Source organism: Odocoileus virginianus, chromosome 17 (genome assembly GCF_023699985.2).
Source record: "Odocoileus virginianus isolate 20LAN1187 ecotype Illinois chromosome 17, Ovbor_1.2, whole genome shotgun sequence".
NCBI lineage: Eukaryota > Metazoa > Chordata > Mammalia > Artiodactyla > Cervidae > Odocoileus > Odocoileus virginianus.
This window is the reverse complement of record NC_069690.1, coordinates 54836955-54864908: the sequence shown is the minus strand read 5'-3', so window position 1 is coordinate 54864908 and position 27954 is coordinate 54836955. Positions and strand designations below refer to the sequence as shown.

At 58.9% G+C, this 27954-nt stretch overlaps 1 protein-coding gene across 2 annotated transcripts in view; it reads right to left on the bottom strand.

Annotated features, from left to right (window-relative positions):
* The window catches only part of SDK2 (sidekick cell adhesion molecule 2), a 260100-nt gene that overhangs the window by 30916 nt on the left and 201230 nt on the right, over positions 1-27954 (bottom strand). Inside the window, exons 19-37 of one of the 2 annotated variants that reach the window (XM_070480035.1) lie at positions 25925-26120; positions 25607-25705; positions 25057-25248; positions 23273-23394; positions 22133-22242; positions 21888-22038; positions 18562-18799; positions 17724-17839; positions 16925-17114; positions 15541-15639; positions 14120-14314; positions 12948-13149; positions 11939-12042; positions 11368-11438; positions 9706-9841; positions 8082-8138; positions 6740-6841; positions 6504-6619; positions 662-848 (exon numbers count right to left, since the gene is read on the bottom strand). In XM_070480035.1, coding sequence (XP_070336136.1) covers positions 662-848; positions 6504-6619; positions 6740-6841; positions 8082-8138; positions 9706-9841; positions 11368-11438; positions 11939-12042; positions 12948-13149; positions 14120-14314; positions 15541-15639; positions 16925-17114; positions 17724-17839; positions 18562-18799; positions 21888-22038; positions 22133-22242; positions 23273-23394; positions 25057-25248; positions 25607-25705; positions 25925-26120 — 2683 coding nt within the window. The remainder of the gene's footprint in view (positions 1-661; positions 849-6503; positions 6620-6739; positions 6842-8081; positions 8139-9705; positions 9842-11367; positions 11439-11938; positions 12043-12947; positions 13150-14119; positions 14315-15540; positions 15640-16924; positions 17115-17723; positions 17840-18561; positions 18800-21887; positions 22039-22132; positions 22243-23272; positions 23395-25056; positions 25249-25606; positions 25706-25924; positions 26121-27954) is intronic. The other variant, XM_070480036.1, reaches the window with a different exon arrangement.

Sequence of the window (27954 nt, the reverse complement as noted above, 5' to 3'; positions counted from 1 at the left end):
TGCCCCCCTAGGAGGGAGCCTCATCAGTTTCCTTCACTGTTGTATTCCCCGCATCTAGCACAGTGCAGGCCCAGAGAAGGTGCTCGTAAGTAAACAGTACATGGTGACATGGTCAGAGCTGGGGAGATAAAAGCAAGTCGGGTGGGAAGAAGGCAGGGAGCAGAAGGGGGCTGGCTGGTTGTGGACTGGCCGTCGGCAAGGAGGGCTTTGGTGGGAAGATGAGGGGAAGAAGGGCTAGACGTGGGCCCTGGCCAAGGCTTTCTAGAGATAGGGCCTCTCTTATTCTGCTTTTTAAAAATGTGTTTATTCGGCTATGCTGGGTCTTAGCTGTGCCACTCGGGGTCTTTGATCTTTGTTGGGGCATGCAGAATCTTTAGTTGCAGCACGTGGGATCTAGTTCCCCGCCCAGGGATCGAACTCAAGCCCCCTGCATTGGGGGCATGAAGTCATGGCCATGGGACCACCAGGGCAGTTCCAGCGCGTCTCTTCTGAGCACTCACGTCTGGGCCCCTCTGGGTGGGCTGTGCTCTCGCTCTATAAAGGGCATCCCGTGGGGCCTGGAGACCCAGCCCCGATCGCTCAGCTGCCTCCGCCCGCCCGTGAGCCCAGGCGCCAGGTGGGCCCCCCTCGCCTCCCCACCCGCCCCGCCAGCCTCCCCCACCTGCTTGCTGGGTCTGGCCCCGGGTGGGGGTGCTCCGCGGCCCGTCCCCCGCCGCGTTGAAGGCTGCCACGCTGACCATGTAGGTGGTGTAGCCCGTCAGGTTCTTGAGCTTGACGCCGTTCTCGGCCAGGAAAAGCGTCTTCACCCGCTCCGTGAGGTTCCGTCGCTGGGCCTCCCAGAAATAGATCTGTGGGCACAGAGGAGGCAGAGTGAGGGAGACCATGACCCAGCGACCCCCTGCCCCTGGCTGATCCCGGGGTCTCAGACACATCTCCGCTCGAACCATCCACACGCTTGGACGGCAGGTGTGAGTCACCCAGAAATAGTACAGTCGCTCAGTTGTGTCTGACTCTGCGACCCCATGGACTGTAGCCCGCCAGGCTCCTCTGTCCATGGGATTCTCCAGGCAAGAATACTGGAGTGGGTTGCCACTTCCTTCTCCAGGGGGTCTTCCCGATCCAGGGATCGAACCCACGTCCACTTCTACATGGATTGCTTTCAACAGATTAGTACAACAGGGTCTGCGGTGGGTTGAATCGGCAGACACAGAACCGCGGATATGGAGAGCCGTCTGCGGATTCCGAGGAAGGCCTCTACTTCTTATTAACCGGGGTTTAGGGCTCGCTAGCGGCCAGAGAGGCCGAGCATCCTTCCCTAGCTTCAGAACTCTGTCCGGAGCACGTGGAACGCGGGGAGCCCCAGGCCGCGTGGATTAGAGAACATTTGGCACCACCTGCTGGCCAAAGGCGTTTCTGCATGCTCTTGGCTTCTCAATTTCTCAATTTGCCTGGAGAAAGCTGATAAAAGTGAGAAAAAGCTAATAAAATTGTCCCCACCTGGCATGTGTGAACTGGCAGTTAGGATGCCTCAGTACTATAAAATCCTTGTGTTTTTTTTTTTTCTAACCCCTTTTTCTTTCTTTTTCCAGTCTTCTGACATGGGTAGACGTGTGGGAGTTGAGATAGTCCCTCATTAAATCACTCGTTCATGGGTTCGCTGTTTGGAAAGAATAAATGAACCCACTTGGAGTGGATTCAAGAGAGATGGGGAAGAGGCAAGGGGCACAGACATTTTGGGGGAGGGTTTATGCTAGAAAGGGGCCAACCAGGAAAAATGGCTGAAGCAAACGTGAGGTCAGGAATAGACGTTCAAAAGATGGAACATGTTTGACAACAAGAAAAGCGATGATGCAGGAGAGGGGCGTCCAGTCGCTGGCATCACGTTCTTGGCACGAGGGAGGGGGGTCCAGGACCCAAGCCGCCACATGTCCATAAATGGGCACCCTCCGCAGGTGGGTCTCACCCGCGTGTGCTGAATCCAGCAGACTTCTGTTAGATGACGGTTCAATGACATTTGTGCAAAGCAGCCCAAGGGCCTGAGCCTCAAGCACCCCAGCAGGTGGCACACGGCCAAGCTGCCGTACGGGCCGGTGGTGGCCAGGTGTCTGCAAGGAAACAGCTCCTCGGAGGGCCCACATCTCTGGCTCCCTTGTGTCTTAAGCACTTAGAATCACGCCTGGCACACCTGTTGGTGATCAATAACTATCTGCTGATGGATAAACACTGTCTGTTGATGGGAACAGGTGCAGGAATGAATGATAATCACTACTTTCTATCTCTTATTCTCAATTCCATGCCTGCTTTTTAAAACTGGAGTATAACTGCTTTACACCGTTGTTAGTTTCTGCTGTCCAACCATGTGGATCAGCTATATGTAAACATATATCCCTTCCCTCTTGGAGCTCCCTGCCATTGACCCCTTCCTAACCCTCGAGGTCATCACAGAGCACGGGGTCCCTGCCCCTCTGGCTTCATCACAGGCACCAGGCTGGACTTCAGCCTCAGTGAAGTCAGGTCCAGGCCCTCACGTCACATAGCTGCTGTCGCTGGAGAAAAGTCACACCTTCAGTGTGACTCAGCGGCCTCGAGCGGCCGGCTACTGTGTTACACTGGTCTGGCCCACCCACCGCAGTATCCCACCTCATGGCTCCACGCATTTCCTCCCCATCCCTGCTCCTAGCTGCAGGCCCTTCACGGGGCACCGGAGCCATCACGGGAGACTCTACACGCTCCCTTCGCCACCTGGACCACCTCCCACCTTGTGTCCCTACCTTCTGCCTCCCTCCTGCGGCCAGGGCGGAACTGCCGGCTCCCTACTGAGGTGACCCCACCTTCCTGCCCTAAATCCCAGCCCCTGTCACCTCCTCCAGGGCATCACCCACCACAGCTTCCTCTCGTTCCCGAATCACGAAATTCTTCCTCTTTCCAGAACCGTTTCTATCAGCACACACACGAGTTATTCCTCCCATCTTAAAACCACCTCCGTTGACTGTCTTATTCCAGCCTCTACCCTATTTTGTCACTTTTCCCTAAAGCAAAACTCCTCAAAAGGGATGTCAGTACTGGCTGCCTCTCCTCATTCTCTCTCGAACCCACTCCAAGCAGGCATCCCCTGCCCCGAACTCTTATCAGAGCCCCCGTGAACTTGGCCGGTTTAATGTAATCATCCAGGGCTCTGGAAAACTCCTGTAAAGCGTCAGGTAAGAAACATTTTAGGCTTTGCAGGCCACACGGTCTCTGTTGCAGTTTTCACCTCTGCCTGTGACTTGAAAGGAACCAAAGGTGATCTGTAAACAAACGGGTGTGGCTGTGTGCCAATAAAACTTTATAAAATCAAGTTGGGGGCCAGATTAGGCCCACGGGCTGTGGTCTGCCCATCCCTGAATAACTGCCTCTGAGGTTTCTTCTTGTTTGAGCTCTCAGGAGAGTTGGCACATCTGCTTCCTCCCTCCTTCTGAAAGCACAGTCTTCATGTGGGTTTTGAGAATTCGATCACTTGCTTTGGTCCAGGGGCTCAGTTTTCAGACATCTGGTGTTTTCTATCTAACCATGCCTAATCTCCAGGCTGTTGGTACCATCTGTATGCTGAAGGCTTTCACCATTCACACCTCCAGCATGGAACTTCTCCCTTGGACTCCGCACCTGTGTGTCCAGCTCCCTTCAGTGTTTCCCCACGGACACTCAACAAATGTCTCAAACCTTCTCCGGCTCCCCTACCCCCTGCTTCACTTCCTCCTTTTGCCCCGCTCTGTAACTGGAAGCTCCATTATCCAACTGCTTGGAAATCCAGCTGCTTGTTGCTTTTCCTCCTCTCACTTTCCATGTTCAGCTCATCAGCAAATTTTGCTGGCTCTCCCCTTCAAATGGAACCTAGAGCAAATGCTTCTCACAGCTACTGCTTGGTCTAAACCCCCATCACCTGATGATGCCGCCACCTCTTCATGGATTCGCATTTGCCCTGATGCAGACTCCCCTCAATGCGGCAGCCAGCACAAGCTTTAAAAACCCAAGTCACCCAGGTCCATCTTCTGTCCCCAAGGCCCCCATGGCCGTCATCTCGTTCAGTGAAAGCTCAGAAGGCTCCAGGTAATGCTCTCCGTCATGCTGGGACATGCGGGTCTCTGTGCTGGGCTTTGTACGCGTCAAGCACCCACCGACCCCAGGGCTTTTGCTCGTCAGCCCCCTTGTTCTGGAATACTCTTTCTCAGATCCACGCGATTCACATCCAGTTCACCTTCGTCTTTGCTCAACGTGGCAGTTCCTCATTAAGTCCTCTCCCGAAGACCCTATTTAAAGTCTCAAACCTGCCCCTTAACCCTCTTCACTTACCAGCTGCAGCTGCTCTTTGCTTTGTATGTCACTAGCCTTCCTCTCCTACAGTTTAAGCTCACACTGTCTCTGAGTTAATCTCAGTATTGGGAACACAGCTCGGCACAAGATAACTAGTCAATAAACATGTGTTCCTGAAAAGGCTGTCTGCCTCGACCTGCCTGCCCCCACACGTCAGAGCTCACCCTGACGCGACCCCTGGCTGGTGGTGTGAACACACGGTTGACGTTAAGGTCGACAAGCGTGGATGTTAATGCAGGTCTTGTTATTGTTTAGTCACTGTCATGTCTGACTCTTTGTGACCCCATGGACTGCAGCCCACCAGGTTCCTCTATCCAGGGGATTCTCCAGGCACGTTTACTGGAGTGGGTTGCCATTTCTGTCTCCAGGGGATCTTCCCAGTCCAGGAATTGAACCCATGTCTCTTGCACTGGCAGGCAGATTCTTTACCACCAGGGAACTCCTAATGCAGGTCTGGGAGGTGGCAATTCTCTTTCCCTCATCAGCGTCCACGCTTGGCTGTGACGTTCCCCTGAGCATGTGGACGTCGGCGGTGTGATGGATGGTGCCTGGGCACCCACACATTTCCGGGGATCGTGCATTAACTGGAGGCATTCACACCTCCCCAGCCTGGTGTCTGCCAAGCTAGAGCAGGCCCCGCCGGGCTCCTTTGTCGTCCCTGGGGAGGCATATGCTAGGGGCGCAATATTTAGTTCTCCCAGCTGGCGCTGCTCAGGAGCGTCATCCATCTTCAGAGCATCCTTGGCGAGACGTCGCTCCTTCTCGCTCCCGCCTTCGTCACCCCACACAGAGCCAGACTCCTAAATATGGGGTCTCCACAAGCCGTGTGACCCGGCAAGGCCTTTGCGGAAACTCAGGTTCTGCCTGTGTGACCTGGGCAGAGCCAGGAAGCTCCCAGCGGCTCCCACCCTCGCCACCTTGCCACTGCACTGGACCGCCCTCTGGAACACCAAACCACCAGCAGGAACCAGGGCGGCGCCGGACGCTGGCGTGGGAGCCAGGCTGCAGACATGGCCACAGGCTGAGCGTCCAGCCAAGCAGCCCATCGTTACTGTCATCACTGTGGCCACCTCCTCCAGTGGTTGGTGGTTCAGACGGTAAAGAATCTGCCTGCAACGAGGGAGACCTGGGTGGGGAAGATCCCCTGGAAGAGGGCATGGCAACCCACTCCAGTATCTTGCCTGGAGAATCCACATGGACAGGGGAGACTGGCAGGCTATAGCACGGGGTCACAAAGAGTCAGACACGACTGAGTGACTAAGCACATCCCAGAGGTTGTGTGCCCAGCGCTTCCTCCCCACCCCCTACAGGGCAAGGACGAGCAGACCTGGAGTTTGCCTCTCTGCTGCCAGCTTTTTTGGTGACCTCATTGAGCCACTAACACGGGACTCAGTTTCCTCATCTGTGCAATGGGTACAATCATTATAACCGACCAACTCTAGCAGGCTTTCAGGAGTCTTAAGTGAAAACTGAAAGCGTCAGTTGTTTAGTCGTGTCCAACTCTTTGTGACCCCGTGGACTCTACCCTGCCAGGGTCCTCTGTCCATGGGATTCTCCAGGCATGAATATTGGAGTGGGTTGCCATTTCCTTCTCCAGGGGATCTTCCTAACCCAGGGATCAAACCCGGGTCTCCTGCCTTGCAGGCGGATTCTTTACCATCTGAGCGACCAGGGAAGTTCTAAAGGGTGTAGCAAATACTGGAGACAAATAGAACCCTTTCATAACACACGTCGATGTCTAAAATCTAGAAGTAACTTTAAACAGAGATTTCCAAGACCTTGTCGGTGGTCCTTTACTAACTGGCCATTCAGTTAGCCTCCATACTGTAACTAGAGTTGGCCAAATAACCACTTCAAGGGGTCTCACGTTGGCTTTGGGAGCTGGTGGGCTGGGCAGGGGTTGTGGAAGCTGCGGGGATGGTACAAGCTGGGGCGTGGCCCGAGCTTCTAGCATCTGAGTGCCGCCCGCCCCAGGGATGGCGGGAGGATGGGTAGCGTTTTGCTCCAGCTGTGTGTATTTCAGTGGGTTGGATGCAAACAGCCAAGGGAGCGGGTGCAGACCCGGGCCTCTCCCCCTCACCACACCTGGGTCCCTCCCAAGCCCCGCCGGGCCCTGGATCCCCTGGGCCCCCTTCCCTGCTGGGCACCCCTACCTTGTAGCCTTGGATGTCCCCATTCTGGCTCTCCAGCGGGGGCGGTTCCCACGTCACGTCCAGCTGTGTGGCCGTGGGGCCATGGACGGCCACGTTGCGGGGCGCTGCCGTGGGCACTGGGGGCGAGAGGGGTCCTGAATGTGTGGGGGCCCTGAGATCCCAGACCCCCTCCTGCAGGGCTTCTCCGGGCAGGGGAGGGCCAGGGTGGGGAGGGCTGGAAGCGCAGCGGGGCTCACCTGCCTCCCCGACAAAGACCTCGTGCGGGGGGCTGGAGGGCCCCTCGCCCACCGCGTTGTACACGCTCATGCGGATCTCATAGCGCCGGTGCTTGTTCAGGTCTGGGGGCGACAGTCGGGGAGGGGAGAGACAGAGCTCATGTCACAGAGGGCGGAGGCTGCGGGGAGCTGAGACACCGCACCCGGGCAAGCCTGGGCCCCGGAGTGCAGGCCCAGGAAAGGACTGGGAAGAGCTGGGGGGCAGGGGCGGCCAGCACGGCGAGGGACGCCCTGGCTCACCCCTGGGACCCCGCACAGACTGCGACCATCCCAGACGCTTTTAGGACTGAAAGGGGCACTGCTAACATGCATGCTGAGACAACAGGTGCGAATCCAAACTCTCCTGGACACGCCGGGTCACAGGCTGCGTCTTCCCTGCCTGTCCCAGGCTCCCTGGTCACAGGGGTGCCGGGTTCCCAGCTCCTCCCCATCCCCCCACCCCGTCCCAGGGCCAGTCTCCCTAAACCAACTCTCAACATGGGGGCGGGGCTCAGCCTTAGAGAGAGGGGCTTATTGGGTGCGAATCTGGGGCTAAGAAACCCTCTGTTCTTGCTTATTTTGGGGTGCTTCGGGGGAGACACTTAGAAGCTGAGAGACAGGGCAGTTGCAGGAAAATGGGCCCAACACCTGGGGGCATCACTGCCTGCGGCGGGGGGAGCTCCTCTCTGCTCCCCCTCCCCAGGTGGGCGTTCCAACCACCCTGACAGCCTCGGCCCTGTGCCCATGAGGAAGGAAGGAGATGAATAACTCAATCCAACGTGGGCCCCTAACGGGAGGCCCCCTGGCTCCGGGTCTTGGGGAGAACTGAGCACCCTCCGGGATGTTAGGAAGAGTGAGGGTGGGGGGCCGGGGCATCAGCCAGGGACCTGTCCTGGTCCCTGGGGGAAGAAGGAGCTCTGCTCACTTCAGGGTGGAACTTGGCAGGCAAGAGAGCTGAGCTGACAAGTGCCTCTGATGGACGAGATGGGCGGCAGCAGCGCGGACCCCCCGCGCATCCAACCAGGGGGACCACTGGGTCCTTCCGGGGACCCCCTGTCACCATCCCCCGCTCTCCAGAGCGTAAGGCCAAAGCCCTTTTCCTTTCTTTTCTGTCCTGATGGATGAGGGCTGGGGCAGACCCTCCTGGGAGATCCCCTGATTTTCTCTGCATTTCAGGGAAGTCACGTGTGTGTAGGAAGGCACCTTTCCTCAAGCAGCCTGAGGTGGGCGCAGCCCTGGGCTACAGGCAGGCGTCCGTGGAGGCCCCTCTCCCCTCCCCGTGGAAGGCCTGGCCTGTCGGGGAGCCGCTGTGCGGGGGACTTACTGTCCAGCTCGTACTGCGTGAGGCTGGGCCGGCTCAGGTTCCGCATGGAGTAGAAAGCTATGGGGTGGGGTTGGGGGGGTGGTCGGGGCGGGGGTGGGGGGCGGAGGGGGCCAGAGGGAGACAGCAGACAGAGGAGGTTAGTACACACACCCCTCCCCCCCGTGCCACAGAGACCCCGATGAGGGGGCAGGATGGGAAGACACATGCAGAGGGAAGGGGCTTCCAGATTCCTGAGTTAGGGGCCGGGGCGGGAGGGAGGCTGGGTGGGGGCAGACAGTGCTGCCCCACCCTGGCGTGCACCCGCCGGTGGTCATAGGGCACCAGGAGCCCCTGGGAGCCCAGCACCCCCAGATGGAGATGGTTCTGAGGGACCCTCTGGGCCCTTGTCTAAAGGTTGAGTTCCTGCCGTGATGGAGTGGTGTCGTTAATTTCCTCATATGAACCAGAAGCCATTTTACTACTAGGAAATATGACTGTATTATACACAGGCCTATAAAATCACAACCACCAGCACATGTCTGCCAAAAGATAAAAAAAAAAAAAAGAATGCAAGCTGTTGGATCAGCTCCTTCTGAGTTTTTTTCTATTAATTTTCCTTGGCTGCGCGTTCAATCATCTTGTTGTCTGCTAATACCCTCTGGAAGACAAGGCGCAGAGGGTTTAAGAGAAGGATGGGAGGAAGCGTCAAGATGGATCAAGAGGATCTTAAGCTGCTCCTCTGCTCCCGCCCGTCTCTGGTCTGGTCCCACGGCCCATCTGGGGACCAATTCCTCCGACCCCCTTCCGCGTCCCCAGCATGAATCAGTGGTGGGGGGCCGTGGACCACAGCACGCCATCCCCCAGACTGGCTCAACTCTGTCCCAGGCCTGTTGCCTCGAGACCAACCTCACGCTCTCACCTACGTCACCGTATTTGCCTCTACCCAGGCCCCCTGCCCCATCACCAGCCATCATCCTCAAGGCCCCAAAGTAAGTGTCCTAACCGAAAGCACGGCACATCCTTCCCTGGCCTGAATGCCTCTCTAGGGTTTCTACTCGGCTGCTCGTGTGTTCCTTCCAGTTGCAGAGGCAGGCTGAGTTCCTAGGACCCCACGGCAGAAGAGTAACTTCCCCGAGGAAACAGAAGGGGCCAGACTGCTGCTCTTGGGACACGACCAGGCTTGGCTTTGGGTCCTTCCCACCTCAGGCCCTTTGCACATGCCAGGACCCCCCCCCCCCCACCCCCCGGCTTCTTTAAGACCTGGAATCATCCAACAGGGTCATCGCCACGGCCATCCCCTGGGACGTCTTTTCTGACACTGGCTTTAGGCTCCCCTGGAATATGCCGGCACAACGGCCATGCCAGTTGTCTTAGACACCCCTACCAGGGTTTTCTTCTCCAGCACCTGGCTCCTTCTCCAGCCTGCCAGCTCTGAGAGCGCAGGGACCCTGTCTGTCTTGCTCCCTGGTGTCCCCCCAGCTTCCGGGGGCATGTGAAGTGCTAAGCAAACATGCACTTGGTGATGACTGAATGGGACGGGGTGACAGGCACACAGGGACGGGCGGCAGGGTTTCGGGTTAACCAAGTTCCGGGCAGCGAGGAGGTTCAGGCTCCGCCCACCCCAACTCCCTCCGCTGTCACTCACAGGTGAGCTCCGCCCACTTGGCCCCTGGGTTGTTGATGCCGCGCAGCGTGAAGCCCCTCAGTCCGTCGTAGAGCAGCTCCCGGTACCGGATCCGGAAGCCCAGGAGGATTCCGTTGATCTTGTCCTCCGATGGCGGCTGCAGGGCGGGAGGGGGAGGATGGAGCCGGCTGGGCTGGACCGGGCGGCACGTCCCCTCCCGTTCGGCCCCTCCTTCCTTCCCTTCCTCCCCACCCCGCCTCCCGCAGTCACAGAGCAGCGACTGCGTCTGGACCAGGAAAAGGAATCCAAGTGGCACTGAGCATCTTTAATTTTCCGAGCGTTTCCATCCCTGGAGCATTCTCTGTGAGGCAGGGTACGGCAGGAATCACTACGCCATTCCCATTGAACAGAGCAGAACAACGAGGCTCAGAGATGGAAAGTAACTTGCCCAAGGTCACACAGCATTGTGGGGATCCTGAGCACGTCTCTGGATGCAGAGCGTGTCTTAAAGTGTCACTCCTTGTCTAGCAACTGCCTCACACGGTCACCCACCCTGCCCGAGCTCTCTTGGAGTTTCCCAGGAATTAGGGAGCTAGGGAGAGCCCTTGGCCGGCTGCTCAGCGAGACCGGGGGCGGGTGTCTCCCTGCGCTGCTCCTCTATGTCTTTATCGTTTTCTGCTTTGCTTTCTGCTCCCATCCTCAGATGAGCTGGAGGACAGGCTTCTGGAGAAGGTGGAAACTACCTTTTATGACACCTCTTCTAAAAAACCTGCCGCAACAGTTCAGCCTTTTATGAGCTCCTTAATTGCATCCCTGGCTGCAGCTGGCACCTCCCTGCCGCTCCATCACGACGGCCCCGCCCTGCTCCAGCCTTCCCCGGGCTCCTAGTTCCTGGACCATCCTCCTCAGGTGGGGCCTGGGGCTGGAGGGGGGGGAGTTGGGGGATCCCTCCTGTTTCTTCCTCAAAGGCTTCCCCTTCAGGGGGACTGCAGGTGGGCAAAGGTTAGCACCTGCCTGTCTAATCCTGAGAAAAGGAGACACTAGTTCCTGGTTTGGGGGCCTCTGGGGGTGACCTGCTGAGCCCCATGGCTGGACTTCAGGGGGCTGGGGAGGGTTGCGAAGGTACCCAGGGGCCACCGGCTCTCTGAGAAGTGTCCTGGGTCTTCCTCGGGCCATGTGAGAGGCAGTGCCCACATGAGCGGTGGCTGGGGGTGGGCAGGGATGGAAGGGGGATTCTTTACACCTGGACAGTGGGTTCCTGCTCACAGGACAGAGCCTGTCCGGGCACAGGTGAGGCACGCACAGCTGTGTTTGGTCTCTGTTGGGAACCCCTTCATTCAGAGCAGGGCTGGGTTCACGGAGACTGTGGACGCCCCACGCGTCTCTGTCCGAGGGTTCTGCTGACCTCAGGGCACCGAACCTAGTGCCAGCTAGTAGCTGTGTGACCTGGGACTTTCTCATCACCTCCCCAAGTCTGGGTCCTCATCCACACAAGCGTACATGGTGGAATCTGATTACCAGGGGAGAGGAGTGAAGGGTGTGTCCGTGTACATGTGAGCGTGCGTGTCTATGCATGTGGGTACTGTGTTCCAGTCCTGCCAGGGCTGGTGAATTGCTGGTCCGAGCACAGAGTGTGACCGAGTCCGCGTGGGACACGGACCCCTCCCCGCCTGCCAACGGTACCTGCCATCGGATCAGCACTGAGGTGGTGGTGTGGGGTGTCACCGACACAATGGTGGGCGCTTCATCGGGGGCTGGGGGGGAAAGGCAGACAGGTGAGCTCTGGGGGGCGGGATGGGGGCCCCTGGGAGGCCGTGGGAACCGGGTTCAGCTGACACTGGTCCCGCTTCAGGCACAGTCCACCCCCACCGCCCGCCCCAACTCCTGCACAAGAAGAGACAGTGTGGATGGGGGGAGGGGCCGGGACCCTGACCCCAGCCCAGACCCGGGGGTGGAGCCTCTCCTCTCTGCCCCCAGAGCCACAGGCCTCCCCACACTGACGCGGCTTCCTGGGGTTGGCCGTGAGCTCGGAGCACAGAGGATGTGAGGACGCCAGGCTGGCTGTGGGTGCTGAGCCCTGGAGAAGGCCCCTCGGACCCAAACCTCCTTGGGACTCTGCCCAGGGAGCCAGACCAAGGATCCAGCAGGCCTAGGGTCCCTCCATCTTTGGAGGCCCCCTCCCCACAGAGAGAATGCCCAGCGCCCGGCAACGGCCCAGCGGGCCGAGAGCGGGCCCCGAGCGGCGGGCACTGACCGGCCTGCAGGGTGGTCAGGGGCTCCGACTCCTCGCTGAACTCGCTGTCTCCGATGTCGTTGGTCGCCTTCACGCGGAACTTGTAGGACGTGAACGGCTTGAGCCTGCAGAGGAAGGTTGGACACGAACGTTGGAGGTGGCCTTCTAGGTCCCTCATCTCTGCTCGCCGTCTCCCCAGGGCAGCCCCGGAGGGTGCGGATCCATTACACAGACAGGAGCAGGGAGGCTCAGAAGGACAGTCTGCCATGAAGGCAACAACCTGGGGCTTAGGCCAGGCCCTGGGGCCCCCTAGACTGGGCCGGCTCGGGGCGTGGCGTCACCCTTGGTCCCAGCTAGACGCTAGGGGCCCCCAAGTGGAAACATCCACATATTTCCTACCTTGGAGGGGCCTGCAGGCAGAGTAACCCCACTGGGAGCTGACCCCGCCCCCCAAGAACTGCCTGCCTGCTTTTGCGCTTAGTAAATTCAGAAGGAGCTGAGGGTCTCAAGAGTTAACCAGCACTTCATCTCTATAAGGCTCATTTCCTCTCCAGGCAAATGGCTTCCTTTTTGATTTATTGGGGGTGCGGTGTGGGGGTGGGGAGGAGAAGAGTATTGCTCAAAACTCGCGGTCACGTCAACTGGAATATTAAAAATACATCCCAGTAGGAATTAAATTGAAGGCAGGATTTCGGAGCGGAGCTCCACTCCCCTATTAAAGATGGAGAGGGAGACGTGGGCTGGCTGGCGGGATCCAGCTAATGAAGAGTGGCCAGCCTCTCTCAAAGGGGGGGCTTCTAGGCTCCAGAAATAGATAATTAAGAGGCAGCCCTAACAAGGCTCCAGGGAGGGTGGGGAGGGAGGTTTGGACACAGTTGTAGGGGATGTGCGTGGATGGGGAGGGGTCTGGGGGATGGGGGCTGTGGAAGCCGTGTCAGGGTGGGCTCCAGGCTCCCAGGGGACCCTCCATGGGTGGTGCTGCCCCAGGGGCGGGGCGGGGGTGGAGATGCTGGCGGCCGCCGGGCCTCACCGGTCCACGACGAAGGTGGAGGCGTTGTGGCTCACAGAGGCCGAGTGCAGCGCCCATCGGCCGCTGGGCAGCTCGCGGGTCTGGACCGTGTAGTACCGTACGGGGGACAGCCCGTCGCTGCCCGGCTCCCAGGACAGCAGCACACTGCGAGCCTTCACGTCCTCCTGCTGAACCACTGGCTTGCTGGGGGGCTGCGGGCGGTCTGGGGTGGGGGGCGCAGAGCAGGGGGGAGGAGCAGGTGAGCACGCGGCGGGGATGAGAGATGCACTTTCTCGCCTGCCTCCCCACCCCATCCCACTTCCACGCCCAGACCATCAGCACCACGGGAGCCCCCCTGGGCTAGGAGAGGCCTTGGTGTCTGAGAATCCACCCCACCCGCCCCCCAGGGCTGACAGTGAGAGGTGTGGATGCAGGCTCTTTTGCCCTGTGTCCGCACGGGGATGCGATGGGACCTAGGCTGGCCCTGATGGAGTGAGGCTGAACCCTCGGCTCCCGCGACGGGACTCGGCGTGTCTGCCGCCCCTGCGTGGTCCCCTCTCGCTTCCTGTGGTTCTCTGTGCTTCGGCTTTGGGTGGATGGGTCTATTGACAGGGCCTGTCCTGCATGTTGAGGGATGTGTGCCCACACCCACTAGATGCCAGGACGCTTTCCTCTCCAAGTGTGAACCCAAACACCTCCAGACTTTGCCCAGTGGCCCCCAGGGGGCCAAGTCACCCTGGTTGAGAACCACTGTTCTGGGTTTTTTCTGGGAACACTGTCTGGTAAATCAGGTTCACAGGGGTCTGGGGTTCAGGCCTGCTTCTGGGGAGCCCGATCCGCAGTGAGAAGCCGGCTCAGGGCCACAGGGCGAAGGCAGCCGGGGCTCCAGGCTGCGGCCCTGTTTTGCACCCAACTGGACCCCTCTGTCAAGGGGCTGGGGAGCGAGGAGGGAAGCTGGCCTCACCAACCTGCCCTTTGGGAAAACGAGTACCGGCTCAGAGCAGGGTCCTGGGAAGGGGACCTCCCCGGAAGTCTACCAGAGCCCGTGCTGGCCTTGGGGACAGAGATGGGAGCCCACTCTCCATTCGGGACCAGGACAAGAGACTCACAGCTTGTCACTGGCCCACCCCCCAGCGGGGCACCAGGAAAGGGGGTGAGCGCCCGCCCTCTCCCCGGCCCCAGGGGATGGTCACCTCTCTTCTCGGTGGTCACCACCAAGGCCTCGGCGGCCTCTCCCCAGCCCTTGCGGGTCTGGGCCGTGATGCGGAACAGGTAGACGGACTCTGGCTTCAGGCCGGTGGCCGTGAACTGGCGGGCGCTGGGCGCGAGCACCTCCACGGCAGCAGCGTTGGCCGAGGTGGCGTTGAGCCGGTGCGTGATCTGGTACGCTGTTGGGTGGGGGGGACAGTGCTGGGAGGTGGAGCAGGTTGCCCCTGGGGCCCCGAGCCCACGACCGCTGTGGCTGTGGTCCATCCTGAAGCCCTCTGGGTCTCTCTCCCATCCTCAGCTGCCCCCCGGGAAGTGTGACTCTGGGGGTCTTGGACTGGTGCTCCGTGCACTGTCTTTGACCCACCCCCCAGCCCAGCCCCCCGAGGAGGACACTGAGGCTCAGAGAGGCCAGACCACCTGTCAGGAAGTGACCGAGCTGGAAGTCCAGCCAGCCCAGGTCTTTCTGAGTCCAAGTCGTGTGCCCTCCCTGCCTCCACTGTCTCAGAGGCATGGCTCTCACCAGGAGGGGCCGGGATCGAGAGCCCTGGACTGGACGCAGGTGGTCCAGCCCCCACGTGACAGGTGAGGGCTGAGGCCGTGGGAGGAACTGATGGGCTCAAGTCCACACAGCTGCTGATCCCAACCCTGCATCTCCTCCTGAGTGTGTGTGTGAGGGGAGCAGCCTTGCATATGAAATGACGCTTCCCATCTGCAGCATCCCCGCTGGGGGCCGGGAGCCCCGTTTCCCACCTCTGATAGCCCCTGGGCTGAGCCCATCAGGGCACCCTCACCTGGCCACACTTAGAAACCGTGGCCGAGGTTTATCAGATGGCCCGTCGGCTGGGGCCCTGAGGCTTGTGCAGACACAGAGCTAATCAGTGGTCCTTCCTGCCCCTCTGTGGGGGTACAGAGCTAATCAATGGTCCTTAAGAGACCTGAACCTGACCGTGCCCTCCAGCTGATCATCTTACAGATGGAATTTCTTTTTTTTTTTAAGTTGATGTCTAGTCGATTCACAATGTTGTGATAATTTCTGCAGTAGAGCAAAGTGATTCAGTTATATGTGTCCACACACATTCTTTTATAGCATTCTCTTCATTGTGGTTTATCCCAACACACTGAACACAGCTCTCTGCGCGACACAGTAGGACCTCCCTGTCCGTGCATTCTAGGGTTCGCATCTGCTGACCCCAAACCCCCCTCCACCCCTCCCCCTCCCCCCAGGCCACCACAGATCTGTCCTCGGCCAGACTGAGATTTCCGGTGGGAGGAGTCAGAACGTTTCTGCAGGATATGTCAGTGCTGCCTAGGCTCAGTCTCCCTCCTGCCAGCGCCGAATCTGCCTCCTTTGTATCTTACACCTCCTGCTTCCTGCAGTCAGGGCCCAGGAAGGGGAAAGCCTTACCAAGAATGATGCCGTTGGGGGCAGCGGGGGGCTGCCAGACCAGCCGCACGGATGTGGTCCGCACCTCTGGGAACAGGATGCCCACGGGCGGTCCCGGGACTGGGGGGACAAGGGAGGAGCAGGTGACGGTGCGGCCGCCGCTCGGGCCCAGACCCGCCGGCTCCTGCAGAACAGCTCAGGGAAGATGGGGGATGACCCACCCCACTCCCGCAGGACAGGACAGCTCGGGGGAGGCGGGGGACGACCCACCCCACTCCCGCAGGACAGCTCGGGGGGGAGGAGGGGGACGGGGCCGCTCAGCTCAGTGAGCTGCGGGGGAGTGTGTGTCTGCGTGTGAGCACGGGGCACGGACATGTGACCAGGGAGGTTTACGTATTAATTGGCAGGAAGTAGAAGGGACCCAGGCTCCAGCCTGGGGGCAAATGGAAGTGCCCATCCCGAGCCCGCACCACTCCTCTTTCCAGACCTCTCTCTGGAATCCTCAGATCTGGGGCGCCCTGTCCAAACAGCCCCAAGCACGCTTCCTGGGTCTGTTCCCTGGATCCACCCTCCCGAGGGTTCAGACTTGCCCTTCTGGACCTGGGAATGGCCAACGGGCGGCTGTTTCGGGGCACGCATGTGGATGGAGACTGACGGGTAGGGGCCAGAGGGGAAGGGGTGAGGAGGGGAGAGAACCAGGGGGCACAGGTTTTCCTGTGCTGCTTCCATCCCACCGGGAACGCCAAGGAAGCTGAGATTTCTAAATTTGAACTTGGCCTTCCAGGTCATTAGGAGGGTACATTTGTCAAGGCGGGAGGACAGAACATATTTAATTTAACAGATCATTAGCTTGATTTATCGCTTTCGAGCACAGAGACATATGGTGTTTGGGCTTCCTTTGGCCCTCTTGGCCCGAGCCCACCAATGTTTGTGCAGAGCAGCGTGTGAGGGTGCGTGTGGGCAGGACGCGGGGGGAAAGGACCTGTCAGGGCGGCCTCTGGTGGGGCGTTTTGCCTGGAGCTCGGCTGGCGTCACTCGTTGGCAAACAGGACCCATAGGCTTGTGCAAAGGGAAAACCAGGCCTTTCCCCTGCACAGACCTGCGCTCGGCCTGAGCCTGCCCCAGGGGGACAAGAATCCAGAGGGGTGCAGATTCCCTTTTCTTGCCCGAGAGGCTGGATCGGATGTCAGAAGGCCCCTGCACACTTTTTTCCCTTAGGGGTGAGGTCTGTAGCTAGCCTTCCCTGCAGGGGTAGGTGGCCCTCAGAGACCCACTCCCCTGGGGGAAGCCTGAGGCCACAGCTCCCCTTGGGGCAGAGGGGGACCCCAGGAGGGGTAGGGCTGGGCAGGGGCAGTGGGGGTGGGGAGGAAGTGCAGCCCCCAGACCCCCAGGGGTGTGACCTCACCGTCGTCTAGGGTCCGCTCCAGGATGGGAGGGTGGCTGGGGCCCCCGTCGCCGATGCGCGTGAAGGCCAGCACCTGGATCTCGTAGAGCACGTACTTGCCCAGGCCTGTGAGCTGGGCGCTGCGGGAAGAGTTCCCCTCCACCAGCCAGAACCGGGGTGGGGCGTCCGAGTCCTTCTCCTTGTATAGCACCTGTCAGAGCCCAGCGCAGGGGTCAGGGCCACGGGCCGGGCTCTGGTCTTGCCAGAACGTGTCCTGTCTCCTCCCCAGGAGCTGGGTGGGGGGGTGAGGATGAGTGGGTGGACCCAGGGCTCCTTGGAGGGGCTTGGTCCCCAGGTTACACAAGCTAGTGTTGGGGAGGGAGGGGGACACAGAGAGGCACTAAACTGGAGGTTCCTGGGAGAGCATCCAGCTGGGAAAACAGGCCCAGAGAGGGGCCTGACTTGCTCAAGGTCACACAGCCAGGAGCGGCAGAGCTGGGATGTCTCATGACTTCCAGGCTGGGGCTGTAGGTGCAGGCTCGGGAGGAATTCTAGAAGATGACGGAAACTGAATCTGGGCCCGTGGGGGCTGAGAGTGAGTGGCCCAATGTGGCCTCCTGGGGGAGGTGGAGCTGCCCCCCCAGGACCCCCAGCCCTCATGGGAAGCTATCCCACCCCCAAGGGAGGACTCTCTGGTTGCCGTGGTGACCTGTGGATGCTGGCAGGCAGATCCCCCGTGTCCACTCTGAAAGGCAGAGTCCTGGGCGCCAGGGGCTCGCCAGGATGGGGTGCCTGGATGGGGAAGCAGGGAGCCCCTCACCTTGTAGCCCAGCACGAGCCCGTTGCGGTCAGCCTCGGGGACCTCGCTCCAGCGCACCAGCATGCTGCTGGAGGTGGTGGCCAGCGCAGACACGTTGGTGGGGCCGGAGGAAGGAACTGGGGGTGAGGGAGAGGGGAGGAGGTGCTCAGGACCCAGCGTGGACCCCGCAGTGGAGGGTGGAGGGGGTCCGGGGAAGGAACGGGGGCGCAGTCCCCAAACAGCAAATTATCCCGCGACTGTGATGCTCTTGGCTCTGGAGCATCACACGTGCTACTTCTGGCTCGAGGTGAGACCCCTGTGACCCCCACTCAGACTCATGACAGGACGAGCCTGCACTTCCTGCGAGTGCAGCCGCGGGCATGCGGGCGGGGGGAGCCCGGTGGGAAGGGAGCCATCATCTAAAGGGCGTCAGGAAGAAGCCACAGGGTACCCACCACATGTGGACAGATGAGGGCTGCCTGCAGGCTGGGGGCACATATTCTGAGGGTGTCCCCTTGCCAGGCTCCTGTGAGCCACTGCTTGGGTTTCTGGAATGTTCTGAGAGCTAACCCAACCCGCACCCTCTTCCCCCCCCACCCCCACCTCCAATCATGGAGTCTTGCAGGCATCACTGGGGTCAGGGTTAAAGGGCACAGAGCCAGGAATCTCCTCCCGGGAACCTGTCCCCCTAACTTTGGAAGCAGTGCAGGGAAGGATCGGGTACTAGAGACACACACAGGATGCTCTGCCAGACGCCGAGCACAGCAGGTGAATGAGCCCAGGGCATCTCTGCACAGCAGCGCCGGCCTTAGTGCCCTTGGGACCGGGAGGCTCTCGGGCGGCGGGAGGGGAGCGGTACCTGACTCCCGGGTCCGGCCCATCACCGCCTGGCTCCAGGGCCCGCTCCCGATGGCGTTGAAGGCCTGCACCTGCACGCGGTACTCCGTCCACTCCTCCAGGTCTTCAATGGTGTACTCGCGCTCCACGCGGTCGTGGACCAGGTGGCTCAGCGTCCTGCCGTGGCCGTCTGCCCGGCTGTACTTGATCTTGTAGCCCACCGACTCGGGGTTCCCGTTGTATGCCATCTCCGGGAGAGGCTGCAGGGGGGCGGGGTGGGCAGACTGCTGTGAGGCCCGCCTGTGTAGACCTGCCAGGCTCCTGCTGCCTCTTCCAGGGAGCCTTCGGGACTACCCAGCCCACCGTCCAGCCTGTCGGCACCTGTGTGAGGCAGGCTCATCGCTGAGCATGGCTTGCTTGTGTGACTCTGTGTTTCTGATGGCCCCACCTTCCCCCTGACTCTCGCCCTGGGCTCAGAGGAGAGGCAGAATCCACTCTACCATGCATATGACAAATTTACGACCCTGCCGGGGGAGGGATGTGGTTGGCCCAGAGAGGAGAGGCGTAAAGGCTGTCTAACACGTGGCACCTTTGGCGTTATCTCTGCCACTAAACTCTCTCCCTCTGTCTGCCAACAGATACTTATTTAACTGCCTACAACGTGCCCAATATCAGCCCATGTCTGCCTTTGGAGAAAAAGCGTGCGGAGACAGCATCTCTCGCACAGGAGCTGCTGTCAGGAAGTCCTTCCACCCAGCACACCTCCATCTCTCCTGCTGCATTTTCAGCCTCCCTCTTCGTCTTGGAGTCTCGGTGAAGAGAAAAAAAAAAAAAGACAGCTTCCTCTCCTGGCCTATGACTAGGCTGGTGAGGCTGAGGCCACTGCCTTAAGGTCATCTGGGTGAACTTGCGCGGTGCCGATCCACAGTGGAGGGGTGGGCCTGTCGGGGGCAGCCTGTGATCCCGGGCAGATGCTAGAAGACTCCTGCTCTGACGGTGGCAGGGCTGGAGCTGGGGTGCCCTCAGCCCTCACTGGGCCCCACTCTGCTTCCCCAAAGAGCTCCTGATCCACAGGCCCCCAGGTTTGACCCGCTTTCTTCAGGTCCTCAGCCTCTGCCTCGCCCCCTCCATACTCCCTCCCCGGCCCCCCTCCTACAGACACTTAGTGAAACAGACCAGAGACCATTAAGGCAGCGATCGATGCGCCTGACAGCTCGAGACAGGCCCGGGACGCAGGCCCCCTCGCCTGCTAAGGAAAGGTAACGGGGGCGCATTAGGGGGGCCCCAGGGGCCCAGGGCCCCGCACAGCCCAGCAACTGCCTTCTGTGCCCCTCCGGCCCCCACCCTGGGTATTGGACGTCTCAGCCTTTTAGTACTTGGCAACCTTAGAGTGAGGGGCAGGGGGCAAGTGGAGAGCCAGCCTGGATGGGAGCGGAGCAGAGGAGGGAAGTGGGGTGGGGGGTGGTGAGCTGGGCTGGTGGACAGCTCCGCGCGGTGCCCGCGCCTTGGAGGGGGACAGGGCTCATCCTTCATAATTAGCACTCATCCAGGGCTGACAGCCACCAGCGCCTCCGTCAGGCTGTCTACGTAAATGAAAGGCAGAAAGACCTGATAAACCATAACCCTGATAAGCTTTGGTTCTGATAAACCAGAGCTCAGTGCTTTTTAAGTTGAGTTTGGGAAAACAAGTAAAGAGATCTTTCAGTTCAGTTCAGTCGCTCAGCCGTTTCCAACCCTTTGTGACCCCATGGACTGCAGTATGCCAGGCCTCCCTGTCCATCATCAACTCCCAGAGTTTGCTCAAACTCATGTCCATCCAGTCAGTGTTGCCATCCAATCATCTCATCCTCTGTCGTCCCCTTCTCCTCCAGCCGTCAGTCTTTTCCAACATCATGATCTTTTCCAGTGAGTCAGTTCTTCTCATCAGGTGGCCAAAGTATTGGAGTTTCAGTGTCAGCGTCAGTCCTTCCAATGAATACTCAGGGTTGATCACCTTTAGGATGGACTGGTTGGATCTCCTTGCAGTCTAAGGGACTCTCAAGAGTCTTTTCCAACACCACAGTTCAAAAGCATCAATTCTTTGGCGCTCAGCTTTCTTTAGTGGAGGCCAAAAGGAGTTCTGTGGGGACTTCCTTGGTGGTCCGGTGGTGAAGAGCTCGCCTTTCAATGCGGGGGACGTGGGTTTGACCCCTGGGCGGGGGACTAAGATCCCATATGCCACAGAGCAACTGCAGCCCCGGCCCCGCTACTGCTGAGCTCACGTGCTGCAACTAGAGAGTCTGTTCGCCACAACTAAGATCCCACACGTGGCAACTAAGATCTGATGCAGCGAAATCAATCAATCAATAAACAGATGTTTAAAAAAAAGAGTTGGTGGCTGGAGGGGCTAGGTGGAGCTGAGTCGGGCAAGCTCCCCCTGAAGCTAGGGTTCCTGGGTTTTCTAAGAAGCTGGGCTGTGCAGGGCTGGCCGCACATCTCCTCGTCCAGGAATTCCTCCTGGCTTGCTGCTCTGCAGGGCTTCATCCCGGAAATGCTGCCCCGGGGGAATGTTCAGGGGGAGAAATGTTCTCTTTTATTCCCCAGGAACAAAAGCATGCTCAGGGTTTATGGCAGTGGGTTTCGGGAGCCAGACTCCCTGGGTTGGAATTCTGAGCCCTACTGTTAACTAGGGGGTGTGGGAGGATGGAGGGAAGGCTACTTGGGAAAGTTATCCCGCCTCTCTCTGCCTCAGTTTCCTCATCTGTAAAGTGGGGCCAGGATAACTGTCACAGGCTCCCATGGAGAGGGCTCAATGTCAACACTGACAGCACTCAGAACACTCAGAACAGTGCCTGGCAGGAGGGGAACCCCTCACGTGTATTACTAGCTCATGCAGGGTCACGTGGGGTAATGACCATGGACGTGGAGCCCCGGTCTATGGGGACAGAGCTTAATGCCTCTGCCAACTCCCCCTGAACCTCAGGAGGAGCCCCTCATTCTCGGATTTGGTGGGCAAGACTACTTAGGTCTGAATCCCAGAACCACCCCAGGGAGCTGTGTGACTGGGTGAACGCGTAGCCTCTCTGAGCCTCAGTTTTCTTAGCTGTAAGTTGGGATAGTAATGTGTCCTTTGCAGGATTAGTGGGAGGATTTTACGGAAGAAAAAAGGTAAAATGCTCGGCACATGGCAACGCTCAATAAAATGTTTGCTAACTCCTTGTCATGTAGAACATTTGTTCGTTTGGCTAAGACTGATAAACAGAACTGAGAAGGGGGCTGGAGATGATCCAGTGGACGCCCGCTTCTGCAGGATGATGAGGCAGAAGGAGACGTCCCACACCCCGCCCCCCGCGCTCACGGGAGCCTCACCATCCAGCGGAGCCACAGGCTGGTCTCACTGGCCGTGCGCAGGGTCACGTTGGCTGGGGCCATGTCAGGGGGTGCCTGGAGGGTCTGGATCTTTCTAGAAGGCTGGCTGGGTGGGCTGGTGCCCACGATGTTCACCTGGCGCATGCGGAAGCTGAGACGGGGGTGGGGGAGGGTGAGCACAAGGGTGACCCCAGGCCCAAAGCCCGCTGCTGTCCGGGCAGCCCCTCGCCTTCGCGCCCCCGTACCTGTAGTAAGTGAAGGGGTTGAGGTCGGGCACCTCCATGGAGCGGGCGTCGGGCTCGTTGGGGAGCTGGTGGATCAGCTGCCACTCCTCTCCCTCCCCGACCACACCCACCTGCAAAATGAGACCCCCTTAGAGCTGGCCAGCCCATCAGGCTGAGCTGGGGGTGCTCCGAGCCCCAGCTTCTGGGATTTGCAGCCTGGCCTGTGAAAGGCTTTGATACAAACCCCAGGGCTCACCTGGAGGGCACCAGCTGGGGCCCCCTTCTTTCCAGGCCCTTAAAGATGACTTCAAGGGCGACCCCGAGCCCGCCTACATCAGAATCTCATGGGACACTTGTTACCATACAAACCCACCCCTGGGCCATGCCCGTTAAAGTCAGTCAGAACCCCTGTGGGTGGTGCTCAGGAGCCTGCGTGTTTAGTAAGTAAGCTTCCCAGGTGATTCTCCTGAACACCCGGCATGTTTCTTTAAAACCCCAGTTAGCAGATTCTCTGGGGGTCCAGTGGCTAAGAATCTGCCTGCCAATGCAGGGGACACGGGTTTGATCCCTGGCCTGGGAAGATCCCACGTGCTGCGGAGCAACTAAAGCCCAGGCGCTTCAACTACTGAGCCTGGGCCCTGGAGCCCGCGAACTGCAGCCGCTGAGCCCGCGTTCGGTAATGACTGAGGCTCTGGCTCTAGAGCCGGGGCTCCAGAACGAGATGTGCTACCGCAGTGCGAAGCCTGTGCACCGCGACTGGAGAAAGCCCACGCAAAGCCACAAAGGCTCAGCGCAGCCAAAACCCCGAGCTGGATCAAAGTTTCCGGGGGTGGGACCCAGGCACTGGAATTTCTGAACACTCCCCTGGTGCAGCCAAGCTGAGAACCATGTGTAACGGAGGCACCTGGTCATTTCTCTGGGCCAGCAGGTCGCCACCCTGATCAGAGTGAGTGAGTGTGTGTGTGTGTGTGTGTGTGTGTGTGTGTGTGTGTGTGTACAGGTGAAGCGGAGGGGAACTGTGGACACTGTTGGTGTACCTGGCCTTATGTACCTTCATATGGAATTCACACGGATGTAAACACGCACACAGTTTGCTCTCAAGAGCAGGGGCATGGCCAAAGCAAAGGGCAGGCTGCCTGCTCTCCCCTCTGCAGGCTGTACCTGGGCCTCCACCAGCCAGCGGGAGATGGAGGTCTTCCCATCATAGCCTGGCTTGAACTGCAAGGTCACGGAGCGCGGGCCGATGTTGGAAATGCCCAGGTTAGTTGGGGCTCCGGGGAGTTCTGCAGAAAAGAAAGAGCAGAAAGGGAAATTAAGAAGAAGGTCCTTCCACATCGAACATGGCTCTCTGGGCACAGAAGGGGCTGTGTCACATATTTCCCAGAAGCCTCCTCCTCCGAGCATGACCGAGGCCTCACCACCCCCCCGCCCCCAACACAGGCTTCTGTCCTGCATCTACGGCTCACTTTTCAGATCAGGGACGGGGCAGGCTCGGGGCTGAGACAACCTCAGGGCCATGCAACAGGGGCTGGGCTTCCTAGAAAGAATCCTCCTCTCCATCCACCCATAACCCACGACAGTGCTCCCCAAACAATACTGGCTGAGGGAGATTTGGAGGAGGGGTGGGAAGGAAGAGACCTTCTATCCTGACCAGGAGCCCTGAGGTTCAGGATGAACAGAAGGAGCTCAGATTTCAGGGTCAGACTGCTTCTGGTGCTGTGTGTCTTTGGGCAAGTTACTTAACCTCTCTGTGCCACAGTATCCTTCTTGGTAAAATGGAGATGATAACATCACCTACCTCTGGGATACTGTGTGTTCGAGTTAGTAGGTCAGTTGTGTCCGACTCTTTGCGACCCCATGGATTGTAGCCCACCAGGCTTCTCTCTCCGTGGGATTCTCTAGGCAGGAATACTGGAGTGGGTTGCCATTCCCTTCTCCAGGGGATCTTCCTGACTCAGGGACTGAACCCAGGTCTTCTGCATTGCACGCAGAATCTTTACCATCTGAGCCACCAGGGTTACTGGGGGGGGTTCAGTGCATTGATGCATGGAGCTCTGGGTTGGGTGGGCACTACATCAACAGTCAGCACTGCTTTAAATTATCAAGTAATTTAATAATTACCTAGTGGCTAGGACGGTAAGGAATCTGCCTGCAATGTGGGAGACACAGGTTCGATCCCTCGGTCGGGAAAGATCCCCTGTAGAAGGAAATGACAACCTACTCCAGTATTCTTGCCTGGAGAATCCCTTGGACAGAAGAGGAGCCGGGTGGGCTACAGTCCGTGGGGTCACAAAGAGTCGGACACAATGGGCCACAAACAATCTCCTTCTTGTCACCTTTATTATCAGGTGGGGTTGGCCGAAGCCCAGTTATCTCAACCATCCCGGTGGGTGGCCGGCTCCAGGCATCCTGGCCACATCGCACAAACACAGACTAACAGACCCAGACAGGAATGTGTGGGTATCCAGTGCATCTCCCCATTGATACAGATGGGGAAACTGAGGCACAGAGGTTGACTTGCTCAAGGTTGCAGAGTCTGGCAGAAGCGGGGCTGAGAAGGGGCCTCAGCTTGCTCTTTAAACTGGGGGTGGGATTATTCGCACCCTGCTCTACCCCGCTCCCAGCACACATTCCCACTAGTTGGAATCCCGTTTGGACCCTTCAGGTGACAGTGAGATCTTTCCCTGAATCACAGATCCCAGTGCATGATGCAGAGCCTGGTGTGGGGACTGGGGGCGGGCAGGGGTGGAGGAGAGAAGGTGGGGGCCCGCGGGGTCTGGGCTCCCGAGAGCCAGGCGAGGAAGCGGTAGAGTCCACCTAGCCTTGCCATCACGAGCGTGAGGCCGGCCCTGGGGGGACCCAGGGACCAGAGACCCCCAGGAGGGGCCGGCTGTGGGGGACGGAAGCAGCCGCCACCAGGAGGAGAGAGGACGGAGGGCACCCACCTGGAGGCACCCCCGAGGAGATGGTGGAGGCCGACACCTGGCCCTGCCCCTTGGCGGTCATGGCAGCCACCTCGATGGTGTAGGTGGTGAGTGCGGTGAGCCCGGTCACGCGGTACTCCAGGGTCACGTTGGGCAAGTAGTGGGTCACGCGCGTGTTGGTGCGGTTGTACTCCTCCCAGGAGATCCGGTAGCCTGGGGAGAGCCCGCGGCGCGGCGTGAGCTCACCTGCGGTGGCCTCAGCCTTTGGCTCTGCTGCTCACGCCCCCACGAGCCTGGCGGCTGGACACGCGCTGGAGGCGAGGTGCCTCCGGGGAGGTGGAAGCATCATGGGTGGGTGGGGGCGCCCGTGTTGTGTGGGGACCGCAGCCATGGTGAAGAGCTGGGGTGTGTCAGAGAGCAGAGGGGCTGAGAACCTCCTCTGAGTCTTCTCCAAGAAAGACTGGTCTGCTGAGAGGCTCTCGAGGGACGCCGGGTCGGCGGCAGGGGGATGGACAGGATGACCCTTCCCAGCCCGGCTCACCCCCCGGGGCGGCAACGCTGAGGCGCCTACCTGTGAGGATTCCGTTCCTCTCCCCTGGCTCCTGCCAGCTGACCTTCAGCGAGGTGTCCAGGACGTCACTGAAACTCAGGTGTCCCACAGGCCCAGGCACTGCACCCCGAGAAGGCCCCCCCACCCCACCCAAGGCCAGTTAGAGCCAGCCAGAGACCACCTTCCGCAGGAGGGCCCGCGGGGCTCCAGGGGCACCCCAGGCTGGAAGACAGGAGCAGGGTTGCCCTGCGCCTGGAGCGCGCAGCCTGGCCCGTTGGGGCGGGGGGGGCGCACGCAGGGAGTCGGGGGCAGAGGGAGCCGGGACCGGGGGCTGCCTACCATCCTCATGGGTGCGCACCAGCTGCGGGGTGCTGCGGGGCCCGTCCCCGGGGGTGGTGAAGCACAGCACCGAGGTGAAGTACTCCGTGAACTTCTTCAGGCCGGACACGAAGCCCACGTGAATGCTGTCCTGAAAGTTGGGCCGGGCGGTCACCATGGTAACCTCCTCTTCCTGCTCCGGCTCCCAGGCGACGAGCTGCAGAGAGGCCAGGCGCTCGAGCAGGGCAGGGGGGCAAGAACGGGCCCAGCGAAGGCCCCAGCGCTTTCCCGGAGGCTGGGCCGCAGACAGTGTCCGGGAGCCCAGCCCCGTGGGGTCCCTCCTCCCAGGGAAAGGAGGCCGTGCTGGGACCCACAGGCCCCTGGAGCATCTGTCCTCTGGGAGCTCACTCTGGGGGGCTTTTCCATTCCTTGAGTGACTTACTCTAAGCAAGGCAGCAGGCAGGGTGCTTTCACCGAGTCCTCTCTCCGTCCCCACGGCAACCCCAGAGGGAGGGACTTGACCAAGACTGGCTACATACTTTGCAGATCCAGAAAGGGCAAATGGAGACCCCCTTGTTTAAAAATTGTTAAGAATTTCCAGAGACAGCAGCAAAGTGCTGAACCAAATATGGAGTCCTTCCGAGTATGGAGCCTTGAGTGACTACATAAGCATGAAGCCAGACTTGCTTTTCACAGATGATGAAATAGGCTCAGAGAGGCTAACTGACTTTACTATACCACCAGCGGCTAGCAGCTGAGGGTCTCTGTTTCCAGTACCTGGGCTCCCTTGTCTTTCTCTGTCTGGGCTAGGGCAGTTCTCCCCTGGAACTTCAGTGTGTAGCTAACTCTAATCCTTTTAAACTTGTTCTGAGTTGGGATTTTAATCTTAACCATCTGCTAGAGGTGGAGTGTCAACAGGAAAACCCTGTCTAGAAATTCAGCATCACTTTTCATTTAACTCCACGCTATACATCCCACCCACAGCTGCATAAACTCCCCACCTCCCCTTCCATCTCTTCTTGCTTCCTGTTTTTTAAAACTGAAGAGGAGTTGATTTACAGCGTCGGGTTAATTTCTGCTGCAGAGCAAAGTGATTCAGCGATTCATATATATGTGCCCACGCGTGCTAAGTCGCTTCAGTCATGTCCGATTCTTTGCGACCCTGTGGACCATAGCCTGTCAGGCTCCTCTGCCCATGGAAATTCTCCAGGAGAATTCTGGAGTGGGTTGCCATTTCCTTCTCCAGAGGATCTTCCCAACCCAGGGATCCAACCTGCGTCTCTTACGTCTACTGCAGGGGCAGGAGCATTTTTACCACTAGCGCCACCGGGGAAGCCCCATACATATATACACGTTTTTTCAAAATATTCTTTTCCATTACGGTTTATCACAGGATAGCGAATATGGCTCCCTGTGCTATGCAGTAGGACCTGTTGTCTATCCATCCTATGTACACTAGCTTACACCTGCTAATCCCAGACCCCCAATCCATCCCTCTCTCCCCTTCCGAGGCAACATGTCTGTGTTCTGTGTCTGTGAATCTGCTTCTGTTTCACAGATAAGTTCATTCGTGTCATGTTTTTGATTCCACATGTAAGCGATATCCTACGGCATTTGCCTTTTTCTTTCTGACACAGTCAGTGTGATCATCTCTAGATCCGTCCATGTGGCCACCTCGTTCTGCCTCTTGGTCTCTTGCCCCCACTCCTTTTTTTCTGGGCCCTTCGTCTGTCTCTAACAATGACAGCTGGTCTCAGAGATTTCCTCCTTTATTTGAAGTTGATTAAATAGCAATTAATGGTGAAAAGCAACACGGGATGAGTTTTAATAAGCCCGGGTATTTATAGACATAAAACAATACCATGCCAATGTTTCCTGATTAACTCACGCCCATAACAATGCTTAATCTGCTCCTTTTCATGGCCGCCTGTTTATAAAGGATGTTTGGAAATTTAATTGGTATTGTGAAAAGATAGCCGATAGCAAGTTAATTAGACACTAATTAGACCCTAAAAATACTAATCAGAAATACTAAGTGGCATTTAATAAGT